The sequence below is a fragment of the Zeugodacus cucurbitae genome, chromosome 4, assembly GCF_028554725.1.
Source record: "Zeugodacus cucurbitae isolate PBARC_wt_2022May chromosome 4, idZeuCucr1.2, whole genome shotgun sequence".
NCBI classification, from domain to species: Eukaryota; Metazoa; Arthropoda; class Insecta; order Diptera; family Tephritidae; genus Zeugodacus; species Zeugodacus cucurbitae.
The window spans coordinates 46,802,239-46,816,106 of record NC_071669.1 but is presented as its reverse complement, the minus strand read 5'-3'; the positions used below and the strand labels follow the sequence as shown (position 1 = coordinate 46,816,106).

Sequence of the window (13,868 nt, the reverse complement as noted above, 5' to 3'; positions counted from 1 at the left end):
ATGTGTTTGTCTATTTGCACAAAAGCCTGTACGTTGAAAAGAAGCAACATTACGAGCAACAATAATAACAATGTACAACAAAATGTGTTTGCGCGCGCTTTGAAAATGTCCGGATGAGTGTGTCAATGCGCGCGAAAATGAACTATTTAGAGCTATTTGTGGGAAAAATGACAAAAGAGTTGCTTTGGCGGGTGGTACGGGGCGTATGCGTGATTGTGCGGTGTACTGCGGTACGGGGCGTATGAGTGATACTAGCTGCAGACTATTAAAAATATTTACAATTCCGCTCATAAATACAATATATACACATATGTGGCATTTTTATAGTGAGCTGTGGCAGTAACGGCGCAGTTAACTACCGCAAACTTATAATTAACATGAATGAACTGTATGTCGTGGGCGAAAATCCAACGAAACGTCTTGTATGAGTACTCAAATTAGCAGTTTACTAACAAAGCGTCTAAAAAAATATTATTGTGTATATTATGGGCAATTAAGTGTCTGTAGTAGCTCATCGTGGGTGCAAAATGCTTATTTTGTGATATATATATTATATACATGTGTTTGTGCTTGTGTATTTGTGAAATCAATTGTTTATAATATACGAAATTTTACAATAAAATATTAGTTACTTTACAGCTTAAGTTTATTGTATAATAAAACAATATTCTGCATGTTTTCATAAATTTAATTACTATGTGCGGCCTTTATGAAAAAATATTATGAAAAAAAAAATATTTGTTTATTATAAATAGATATGAAAAGTTAATGACTTTTGAGTGGATGGGCATTTACTATGTACTTTGTGTCAACAAAGTTTCTTTAGTGAAATTTCGCTTGTTTTTTGTTACTGTGCATCGGTTTGCGGGTTATGGTCTTTATAAGAAATGATTCGAATTTAGTGTTTGAATAACTTTACTCTAAGCAGAAAGAGATTCGATGTTTTTTATTGAAAAAAATGTCCATAAATGTTTTCGGGATTGCTATAATTCTAATAGTCGGTCTAAGTCTGCTGCTAAGTCTTGAGAATATGGTAGATGGTAGCACATCACATTGAAGCTGCAAAATCTATTTTCATTAAACTTGTATGAGGTTTCGCACACCTTTTATATTGATCAATGCTGTGTTCTCCTGTTTGAGTGCATCACTCAATTTATTCAGCCTACCATAATCGCACTTCGGAATTAGTCGTCGTATTGTCAGGCAAAAGCTCAAAATAAACGATCTCTTTAAAATCCCATCAAACAGACAACAAAACCTTTTTTTTTGGGACTATCGGCCTTCGAAGCAGTTTGAGTTGATTCCTCCCCTTTAGACCATGATCTATTGCGCTTTATAATTTTATAAATAATCTACTGTTCGTACCTAGTAACAAGGCACTTCAAAAATGGATCACTTCTTTGACGATTGATAAGAAAACTAAAGTCGTTAAATTTCTTTCAGTAAGAACATGAGGAACGCATATTTTTATATCCAAAACGAATCGGTCAAACCATATCGGTCTCAAGAATCCTTCCAGGATGCGACCGCGAGTGGCTCGAATAAACTCCAGCCGAGAAGCCCAATTTTCAACAACTTTTTACAGCAATTGGAGCCGTACGTTAGCAATAAACGTTGTTCTGGAGTAAGTCGGTTCACTATGAAATCGCAAACCAAACTCTAAAAAAATATTACCTCATTGACAAACAAGCTTCTAAACTAAACACCCGGCTATCGTAGACCTAGTAGTTATAACCACCAACTAGGGATTAATTAGGTAAATGATAAATATATTCCTTTCTGACAAGCATAACTAACACTTTATAAGCTTCTTATCGCGCCCATTTTAACTAATGCGCAGCTACACAGTATGTTATATAAGTTAGAATCGAATATCAACAACCGACTAACTATAGAAGTAAAGAATTACTAACAAGTAAGGAATGGTTAAGTTCAGTTGTGCCCCATTTTTGGCACGGGGACATATTATTAGAAGAAACATATTCTCTCTGACTTAGATTAGAAGCACTTAGGCCCTATGTTTGATATAGGAGTCCGATTTCGGCGATTTTTAGAAAGGGAGTGCCACATTATAAATGCAGTATTTTTTCAAAGTTCTGTTCCGATATCTTTAGTAGTGCTTACTTTATATATTCTAAAGTAAAATATCAGATTGACTTCAAAGTTCTGGTATATAGGAAGTAGGCGTGGTTGTGGCCTATTTTCACAACATATCATTGGAATGCAAGGAAACTATTACAAACCGAATTTCTCTGAAATTTGTCTCTGAAGTTTCGGAGAAATGGTTTTTGACCCATACATGGGCGGAACCACGCCCATTGACCATTTTGTATACCAATTGGAATGCAGCTCTTCTGTATCTTCTTTATGAAGAAATTTAAGGTTTCTGGAGCTTTTCTTTGCTGAATTAAAGCATTTTTAGTGGTTTTCAACATAACTTTTGTATGGGAGGTGGCGTGGTTATAATCCGATTTCCTCCATTTTTGGACTGTATAAGGTAGTACCTAAAAGAAACGACTGGAATTTGGTTGATATAGCTTTAGTACTTTACGAGATATGTACAAAAAACTTGGTAGGGGCGGGGCCACGCCTACTTATTCAAAAAAATTACGTCCGGATATGCCCCTTCCTAGTGCGATCCTTTATACGAAATTTTACTTTCATAACTTTATTTGTGACTTCGTTATGGCACTATATATGTTTTCGGTTTTCGTTATTTTGTGGGCGTGGCAATGGTCCGATTTCGCCCATTTTCAATACCAACCTTCCTAAGAGTGCCAAGGAATGTGTGTTCCAAGTCATTAAGATGTCTTAATTTTTACTCAAGTTATCGCTTGCACGGACAGACGGACGGACAGACATCCGGATTTCAAATCCATTCGTCATGCTGATCATTTATATATACATATATAACTGCATATCTCACTCTTTTATTTCTGTGTGACACAAACAACCGTTGTGTGAACAAAACTATAATACTCTGTTTAACATGTTGCGAGAGTATAAAAATACTCTACCCGAATATACTTATTACTTCCTTCCCAACTATTGTGATGTTCGTTTCACACATAATCACTTACTTATACATACAAAGTGTTAATAAACAAAGTGAAAATCGGCATTAAAACCTCACGTACAATGTATTTTATCATCTCGAACAGCCAATTAAAGTCAATATTTATTAGATCGAATTCATACTACACACACAAATGCATGTGTATATACAACAACAATGCACACAAAAATTACTTTGTAAAGAAATTTGTTTATTTACAACACTTTAAGGAGAGCCAATATGTGTTCACATGTGTACATATGTCAACATTCAAGTCACGATGATTTGTATTCGCATTCGCTTTTCGATTTCCTACACACTTATCCGCTGGCACCAACAATGTCCATCAAAGTGCGCCGACAATACAAATGCAAATTCAAATTCAAATACAAATGCACTCGGCGAAGCATGGCCGGAATGCAACAATAACAACAATGCCATACAAAATGTGGTAAACAAATTTCCAAAGTGGCGTATAAAGCAAAGAAAAGCATTTAAAGCTGCTTATTTGCTCACATGCGTAACTGTTTATGTGTGTGTGTGTGTGTGTGTGTGTAGACAAATGCAATGCACAAGTTTATGGCTTTGCCCCTCAAATCGCAGCTACTCGCCCAATGTGAGTGTGTTGTAATCGCTGTCGTGGTCACTAGTGCCAGGGTCAAGTGCAAGCAAAGTGACAATAACTCGTTCATATATGTCTTCCTCGAATGTGTTTGCACACATATGGATGCATGCGCTCAGTTAGCGGTCCCGGAAGACGGACAGTAAAAAGATATAGAAGCTTATTTGCATGGACGGATTAGTACAGCTACAGTTATGTGTGTGTGTGTGAGTATACAAGTTTACTCTAATTAAAAGCGATAAACTCTTAGCTTGCTTTATTGAACGGAATTTGCAAGTGATTTGTATACTTATACTGATTCAACTATTAATAAGGAGCTCAGTGTGTTTACAATTAGATCATGATGAGGTCATTTATTAGATTTAATTCTTAAAAGAGAGTGACTTAAAATGTAGTAGGGCAACCAAATAGTAAGAAATGACTTAGTTATTACATAATATTTTTTGGTGTAATCGTGTAATTGATGTCAAAATCGTGTTTGGCGATTTTAATGATAGGGTGGGTAAAGAGGTGTCTTTGGCACAACAGTCGGGAAATTTAGCCTCCATGCCGAAACATCGCCAAACGGCCTGGGGCTGATCGACTTCTCTAGGGCCCGAAATATGGTCGCCTGTAGTACCAGATTTCGACACAAGAAAATGCATCAAGAAACATGAATGCATCGACATTGAAAAGATGCAATCGCAACAGACAGCCAAGAAATTTTATATTATATTTGCTCTCCTGCTCTCTGAGAGCACCTATCAGCATATCGATATAAGGGAACTAGAACGGTATCTCAAACTCACTGTGTACCACTGCAGCCGAAACAATTGGACTGAATTGAAACAGACTCCCTCCCTCTCAACGTGGTAAACGATCACAACACGTGCGGGATGGGATAGAACCGAGAAATGAAGAAGAAAGCGGGACGCATTTGCAGACAAAAATAGAAAGTGGCCGAAATGCGTGAGTATGAAGAGCTGAGAAGCTGGCCGACAGGGGTAATGATCGAAAATTTTATGAATAAATGAAGCGACTTAACGAAGGTTTCAAGACTGGAGCATCCTCGTATAGAGACGAAGGTGGTAATCTGGTCACTGATGTTCAGGTCATACTGGGATTGTGGAGTGAACACTTCTCCGACCTACTGAATGGCAGTGAAAGTACAAAACCAGGTGATGGCGAACCCGACGATTGAACAGATGTTCCATTACCCGACGATGAAGAAATTCGAATAGCAATTACCCGATTGAAGAACAACGAATCGAAAGGGTCTGGAGGTGAATGAGGACAAGACGAAATATCTCCTGTCATCAAACAATCACTGAGAGCGATCGACTCTTGGCTCCCAAGTCGCTGTTGACAGTAATCAATTTGAAGTCGTAGATAATTTCATGTACTTAGGAACCAGTATCAACAACACCAACAATGTTAGCCTCGAAATGCAGCGCAGGATTACTCTTGCCAACAGGTGCTACTTTGGACTGAATAGGCAATTGAAAAGTAAAATCCTCTCTCGACGAACCAAAATCAAACTCTACAAGTTGCTTGTCAATTCTATCCTACTTTATGGTGGACAAGCGTGGATGATGTCAACATCCGATGAGTCCACACTAGGAGTTTTCGAGAGAAAAATTTTGCGCAAGATTTATGGTTCTCAGAACATACCGCAGACGATGGAACGATGAGCTAGCTGTACGATTTATACGACGACATTGACATAGTTCAGCGAATAAAAAGACAGTGACTACGCTGGCTCCAGCTTTGAGAGTGTTCAATGCAGTAACCACCGGTGGTAGCACAGGAAGAGGAAGGCCTCCGCTCCGTTGGAAAGACCAGGTGGAGAGCGACCTTGTTACACTTGGGATTTCCTAATCTATTATGTAAGGCTACTAGTGTATAGTTGTACAAACTGATCTCTGATTTAATATTTATATAACATTTTTGAGAAGAAATAATGGAAATTTATAATTTTATTTTATGAGAGTACTCGAAGGACGGTCTGAACTGATTTAATTCACATTTAGTAAATATTTACTTTATATAAAAAACGCCCAACGTAACTTTGGAGCACACTTAGATTTAGATGATTTCATTTTATGTCATTCTTTTGAAAATTTAAGAATGAAGTAACGGCCGTGACTTGATATCACTCTCTCGTTGCGTTTGTATTACTAATTTATGCATATGCTAGAAAATAGAATTGACGTAGTATTCTTATTTTTGTCTACACAAAGTAATTAATTAATTTGTCTACACAACAAATGGAAGACTTTCTCAATAAGGTCACGCGTGACCACATGTTTATGTCGGTAGCTTGACTAAAATTATTAGTTTTAGAAATGCTTAAAAATTAATTATAAAAATTAAAGGAATTTTTTAAAATAAGTGTATATGTATGCCTTCATTAGCTTGAAGAACAAATGCATATATTTATACAATTTTCCTGCGAGTACATTAAGAGGAAAAAATCTTTCACTCGCGTATATATATGTAAGTAGTACAATATCTATATGGTGCATATCATTTCAGAGGTAGGTATATAAACATATACATATTTATTTATGTACACTCTTGCGGTAAACAATTTCATTAATTACTTTGGTTATTAACATTTCCTTGGTAATTCAAAAAAAAAAGCAATCGTTAAGATCTCATTAGCTTTATCCCCGAAATGTTTATTTTATACAATATTTATTAAATAAACCTATTTATATGTGCATGAGCACGCCCCAACTGCTTAAGTAAATTTCTATGCGCATAAATTTACAAAAGTGGGAAAATTATTTGATTTTTTGTTTGTTCTTGAATTTACACAAATTGCTGTTTATGCATAAAGTGTAAATATTTATGAAGGAAAATTACAATTTTTTTTGCTCTCTTAATGCCAGTGCACTGCAGCTTCGAATAGTGGCTGTGGTTCAGACTGTAGTTTTTTTTCTAATTATTAATAAGAAATTATATTCTTTATTATTTTATTGTAAAAGATATATCTTAGTTATTTAACATGATAAAAAACATTAATAATTAATGTCATCATAATATAAATATATGTGAAATATCTTGAAAATACTAATCAGGTGTCCTTATATCTGACGTGCATTTTTGGTACACCTTGTCGAGAAACTATCACTTCATACGAACTTTTGATGGCCGAATTTTATCAAGAATAAACCTGCTTTAGTTGGCTAACATACAGTTGGCTAACGATATTTTTGCTTAGATAAGATCGCTTCAAAATGGATTATAAAATTGGACAAAAATATACTAAATATAAAATATATAAATATATATAACATATGACTGTTAAGACATTAAATATTAAGCGTGTAAATAATGCTCAATTGCTAATTAAATTGATTTTCTGAACACAATTTCAATATGTACATCTAGAAAACCCCTTTTAAGACTGCTTTATAACTACTGTTCAATTTATAACCACATCTACCTCCATGTAACGATAGAAACTTACACTGTCTTAATAATTAGTAGCACTAATACAATCTATATAATTCAATCACTTATTATTCATAGAAATAATAGTACCACTTTGCTCATTAAATTTAGAGAGTGAGAGTAGTATACAAAGCTTCCTATCATTGAAATGGATCGTCGGGAAAATGTTATTTAACTTGTTTATGTATATTTTATTTCCAAGTACACATAATTTGCATAAGTTCCAAGGGACGTTAAAATTGTTAATCGTAATGTGAAATAGTTATGGGTTCCATTATAAAAAAACTAAAAACCTTCGTAGGCGTTATAAAGTAGTTAAGTAATACTCAGGCTTTAACCGGTTGTATGTATGTGATTGGCGTTGAACCGTTTAGCCGGTTATAGCCGAATCGATGATAGCGCGCCACTTTCATCTTTTCGCAGTTCGGCGCCAGTTGGAGATCCCAGGTGTAACCAGGTCGCTCTTTACCTGGTCCTTCCAACGGAGTGGAGGCCTTCCCCTTCCTTGGCTTCCTCCGGCGGGTACAGCATCGAACACTTTCATAGCCGGAGTATTTTCGTCCATTCGCACAACATGACCTAGCCAGCGTAGCCGCTGTCTTTTCATTCGCTTAAGTATGTCAATGTCGTCGTATAACTTGTACAACTCGTCGTTCCATCGTCGGTATTCGCCGTTACCAATATTCTGAGGACCACAAATCTTGCGCAAAATTTTCCTCTCGAAAACTCCTAGTTTGGTCTCATCTGATGTTGGCATCGTCCAAGCTTCTGCACCATAAAGCAGGACGGGAATGATAAGCGCCTTATAGATTTTGATTTTGGTTCGTCGAGAGAGGACTTTACTTTTCAATTGCCTACTCAGTCCATAGTAGCACCTGTTGGCAAGAGTAATTCTGCGCTGGATTTTGAGGCTGACATTGTTGGTGTCGTTGATGCTGGTTCCCAGGTATACGAAATTATTTACGACTTCGAAGTTATGACTGTCAACAGTGACGTGGGGGCCAAGACGCGAATGCGCTGACTATTTGCTTGATGACAGGAGATATTTCAATTTGTCTTCATTCACCTCCAGACCCATTCTCTTCGCTTCCTTATACAGGCGGGAAAAAGCAGATCAAACGGCGTGGTTGTTGCTTCCGATGATATCAATATCATCGGGGTACGCCAGCAGCAGTACTCTTTTATAGAAGATTGTACCTTCTCTATTTAGCTCTGCAGCTCATATTATTTTCTCCAGCATCAGGTTAAAGAAGTCACACGATAGTAACCGGTTACTAACCTAATAATTATCCCATTTAAATTCAGAGTAATAGAACCATAGAAGATAGAAAGAACCATAGACTCAAATTTGTAATTTAATTGTTTTATAGCAATCTCTGTATTTCTGTCTGGAACTAAGGAACCCTCAGAATGTATGAAGCTTCATTCAGAACTCTTTCAGATATGTTTGATATACATAATCCATATCGATAATTTCAAGGTATTACAAAGAAACCTATCCTAAACAAAACTTATACTTTTACAATTATATAAAAATAATAAAAAAATATTAAAATTTTTCAATTTAGAGTTTTTACTGTATGTTTTGAGTTAATATGAATTAGTTTTACTTAATTTCATATTTGACGGGCTCGCATACATCAATTTACACCTCATTAAAGGGCATTTAACCGATAAAGTATTTATGTATACATTAATAGTGTATAGCGGTAACTTGGCAACGACGTGTGGCGAAGCTAATGTAAAAGCTCTCGAATTTTCCGAAGCACAGAGAAGTGTTAAAAATATTTACAAATTTTTTTTATTTTGCTAAATTAACGCTTTTAATGTGATACAAAAGAGCAAATTAATATAACAACAAATAAATAAACACATACGCAAACACAAACAACAACAACAACTAAAAAATTGCAAATACAACTACAGCGATAAACTATCAAGTTGACTTGAAACCTTAGCTTGAGTATTTACGCTTTGATTATCAGCGCGAGCGATTAGAAATGTGCTTAGCGCGAAGCAAACAAGAAATTAAGAACGTCGAAATCTTTCGAAAATTCAAAAATTCCAAAAATCTTAAGCAAATATATTACCAAATTGCACTCACCTCATATCCTTTGATGCGATAGAGCTGGTCGAGGCGCACCACATAGACGAGCGCGATGGGCAGCAGCGCTATAGCGATGAAAATAAATAAATATCGCCGTAGGGCGCGGCAATATGGGTGGCTAAATCTCATTTACTTAACCGGCGCTTGCCGCGGTGACACTACAACGCCAGTTGTTGTTTGCTTTTGTTGCTATTATTGCCGCTGATTTGATATGAATTGCACAACATGCGGTATGATTTCCTTTTAACACCGTTATTGCTTACGATTTTTTGTGTGTTTTATTTTTGCACCTATTTCTTTGCGCGCTTTTTCTTATTTCCTAGTTGTTGCGATCACGCTACGTACAATAGCTGCAAAACAAGATAATCACAATTAAATTCATAAATTACGGCAAAATGCAATCGGCAGCCTACTTTGGCATGAGCACCCATTGAACCCTGAGCGCATAGACATGTGCCGGGTATATGGCAGAGAAATCACAAAAATGTGCGAAGTTGTGAATTATAAAACATGAATAATGTTGTATGTAATGGATTTAATAAGCGTACAATTTCCCACATGGTTTTTTTCTATTGAGGAATAAATTTTTATATTTTCCGGATTTATATTTCCTTATTTCCAAACTCAAAGGCCCGTTGTTACTCTTAAGTAAAAAGTCTCGAACTATACCCACATTTATACATACATATGTATGTACAAAATGTAAGCCGCCATCGATTCGCAAAGCGTTAGTGAATCGCCATGGAACCTTGCGCTATCATTTGGTTGGAGAAATGATTCATCAGTATCAATTATTTACCTTTTCTATAAACAATTATATTTTACTTGAAGCCTCAAACCTCTAAAATCAATGTAAAATGATTGAATTTTAATTTTTGGCAATAATTGTCATTTAGCCGGTAAAATTGATCTAAAATGTGTAAAAATAAAGTGGCTGTACCACATTAATATAGGACTGATGAGCTTGCAAGGTTAGAAATAGATAGGCCTCGATGAGCTGAGCAAACGCTGGTATGTCACTAGCACTTGCGCAGTCACCACATCCTTATGACCTAAGGTGCATCAAGGAGGTCTACCGAGCTCTTCACCCTCGGTAGAGGCTACCTCTCCTTAGTCGTAGGGGTTCTTACTGGACATTTTTCCTTCGGAATTCACGCTGTAAGGTTAAAAAACTTGCCGGATGCTAGCTGTAGAAGCTGTGTGGAGGACAGCTCATTACTCTCTTATAGAATGCCGCGCCTTTGTGAGACCAAAAAAAAATATTTCTCGTATTTCTCTTTTTTTAAGCTAAGATAAAAAAATGTTCACTGTTGATTTGATTATAGCTGAACGATTTTGAAATAATATTGACAAATAATTTCATTGACAAGAGGCCTGTATTGAATAAACTTTATTTTTCATTACTAATGGGCTCCTTTATAAATTTAAAACTATTATTATAAACTCTATCAATAGAAAAGAATTTCCCGACAATATTTTGTTTATTCAAAAATCGTTCTAAGTAGAGATCAAATTCACTTGCTTGAGCTTATCTAGTTTTAAATGGATTTATTTTATAATATATTGTCAGGCTTTAAAGAGCAGATTCTATAAATAAAGAAATATAAAAGTAGCGATGTCCTGGTGCAGACTTTGAATACAAAATTGTATGCAATTCTATAGATATCCCCAAATCTTAGTGTGAAAAAAATTCCCAAATCATAAAGCGCATTATTTTGAAAGTCAAAATATGCGTATGTTATATTATGTCAAATTCAATGACGCCTGACTGACAATTATACAATTTCTATGACACGCGCTCCCACTGCATCAAGAAAGGTTATTCAATCAAATTGTCACATTTAATTGTGTAAAACTTCACCACAACTTGATTGATAAATACAAATTGGAAAATGTCCATTAGGTTACCGCTTTGACTCAAAACGTGTTGTCATAAGTTCCATTAAATTTGACATACTGAAATCATTAAATAACTGACAGAAGTGTTTAACTCGCCTGCAATTATTTATAGTGATTTCTTTGAAAATCTGATAATTGGAGTATACACTCAGTCCTTTTTTTACGCGATCTCTTTTTACGCTATTTCACTTTAACGCGGTTATTTTTTCAGCGCAAATTCCTTTTTTTAGGCGAATTTCTCACTTTAACGCGATTGCTTTTTTTTTAATGTTTTGCTTGTTTACATATTTTTACGCGTAATAATTTTTGAATATAATACGGGGAAGTCCCAACAAAAAAAATTTACTCTATGTGTATTAATTATTGCAAATCTAGTTGTAATGTATTTAGTTAGCGGCCGGTGCAGTTGTTTGGGTAATGTTTGTAATAAAAATAATAAAAAAATTTCATAAGGAATTTCAATTTTTGCTAGCTTTACAATGGAAGCTAATTCCGGAAAAAATAAAGAACGCAAAGGCATTTCTTTAGAAACAAAAATATAAGTTTTGGACTATCTAGAGCAGTGAGCTGGCCCAACAAATGTGGGGAAGAGGCTTGGACTCAGTGAATCTACAGTGCGGACAATAAAAAAAATGAAAATGCAATTAGAAAATCTGTAGTTTCCGGCAAAAATGTAAATGCGAAGAAAACTTCATTCTCAAGAAATTTTTTTATTGAAGAAATGGAAACCCTATTAACAATTTGAATTGAGGATTTCAACCAGAAACGAATCCCAGTTGATACTACAAGAATAAAACAAAAAGCTCTATGTATTTTTAATCGATTAACATCGAACCAAGAAAACAAAAATGAATTTTCAGATAGTGGTGGATGGTTTTCGAAGTTTATTGAAAGACATAATTTTCATAATTTAAAAACTAACGGTGAAATTGCTTCAGTTGATAGTAAAGCTGCGCAGGACTATCCACCAAAGTTATTAAAAATTTTTCAAGAAGGTGGTTACACGCCAGACCAATTTTTTTGCGGATGAAACCGGCCTATTTTGGAACAGGTTACCAAAACGAACCCAAAATCCTTTGGTGGCTACAAAGCTGCAAAAGACCGTGTAACGTTTTTATTATGTAGCAATGCTTCTGGTGGCCGCATGATTAAACCGCTGTTAGTAAACAAAAGTCTCAGGCCGCGAGCACTAAAGGGCTCGGATTTAAAACATTAACGTGTTCACTGGATGGCCAAATAAAAAAAGTCTGGGTAACTGGAAATATATTCCAAGAATGGTTTCCTAAATGCGGTTTTTTCAATAGATCTACCTATTTTCTATTTTCGTCTCTTTTAGTTTTTGTTTTTTTATTATTTATTTTGTTATGAATGAATAAATCATAAGTCTGAAATTTGAAACTTATTGTATTGTTTTTGAATATTTTTTTTGCGCGTATATTTTGTTATACGCGATATTTTTTATATTAGGAACCAATTCGTCAGTTAATATTGGAAAACTAACCATTTTTACGCGATTTTTTTTTACGCGATTAGTAGCAGAACCAATACTTGTAACCTGTACTTGAAATTCGAAAGAATGTTATTTATACACAAGTTGCTACGAGAGTATTATAGTTTCGTTCTCATAACGGTTGGTTGTAAGTCCTAAAACTAAACGAGTTAGATATAGGGTTATATATATCAAAATGAGGGTGACGAGAAAAGTTCAAATCCGGAAGACGTATTTCTTGGCACCATAAGAAGGTTAAGTTCGAAAATGGGCGTAATCGGACCACTAAACCGAAAACACATAAAGTGTCATAACTAAGCCATAAATAAAGCTATGGAAATAAAATTTGGAACATAGGATCGCATTAGAGAGGGGCACATTTGAATGTAATTTTTTTGGAAAAGTGGGTGTGACCTCGCCCCCAAATAGGTTTTTTGTATATATCTTGCAAACCAATTAAGCTATATAAACCAAACTCTCTGAAGTCGGTTCTCTTACGTATCCCACCATACACCATGAAAATAGTTGAAATTGACGTGAAATTGAAAGGTTAGGTTAACCAAGTAAGGAAAGGCTATGTTCGGGTGCAACCGAACATTTTATACTCTCGCAATTTATTTAGAGACTTACCTATATTTTCGGTGAAAAATTACCCTTAGGCACTAAGTTCTTCATGTTTGATATCAGGTGCCTTGAAAAGTCATGGTCCGATTTTGACAATTTTTCCCCAAGTGATGTCACAGCTCAAATACAGTATTTGTGTAAAGTTTTATTTCGCTATCTTTATTTTGGTACCTTATGTATACATTATAAAGTGAACGAATCAGAAAGATTCAAAATTGAGTTATATGGGAAATAGGCGTAGTTGTGAACCGATTTCATCCATTTTCTACACGTGTCGTCAGGGTGCCAAGAAAATATTATCTACCGAATTTCATTCGAATCTGTCGAGTAGTTCCTGAGATATGGTTTTTGAAAACCAAGTTTCATTGAAATCGGTCGAGTAGTTCCTGGGATATAGTTTTTGACTCATAAGTGGGCGACGCCACGTCCATTTTCCATTTTGTAAAAAAATCTCAGTTCAGCTTCCTTATGCCATTTCTTATGTAAAATTTGGTGTTTCTGACGTTTCTCGTTAGTGAGTTAACGCACTTTTAGTCATTTTCAACCTAACCTTTGTATGGGAGGTGGGCGTGGTTATTATCCGATTTCTTTCATTTTTGGACTGTATAAGTAAACGGCTAAAAGAAACGACTGC

General features: G+C 35.4%; 1 protein-coding gene across 7 annotated transcripts in view; it reads right to left on the bottom strand.

The window, feature by feature from the left end:
• LOC105221015 (carbohydrate sulfotransferase 11) overlaps positions 1–13,868 on the bottom strand; it is a 28,688-nt gene that overhangs the window by 8,115 nt on the left and 6,705 nt on the right. For 5 of the 7 annotated variants that reach the window (XM_011197645.3, XM_011197648.3, XM_054229084.1 and 2 more), the window contains exon 2: positions 9,220–9,572. The exons of 1 other annotated variant lie outside the window; for it this stretch is intronic. In XM_011197645.3, coding sequence (XP_011195947.1) covers positions 9,220–9,351 — 132 coding nt within the window. In that variant the 5' untranslated portion in view covers positions 9,352–9,572. Of the gene's footprint in view, positions 1–9,219; positions 9,573–10,352; positions 11,363–13,868 lie in introns of those variants that run through there. One more of the 7 variants, XM_054229085.1, reaches the window with a different exon arrangement.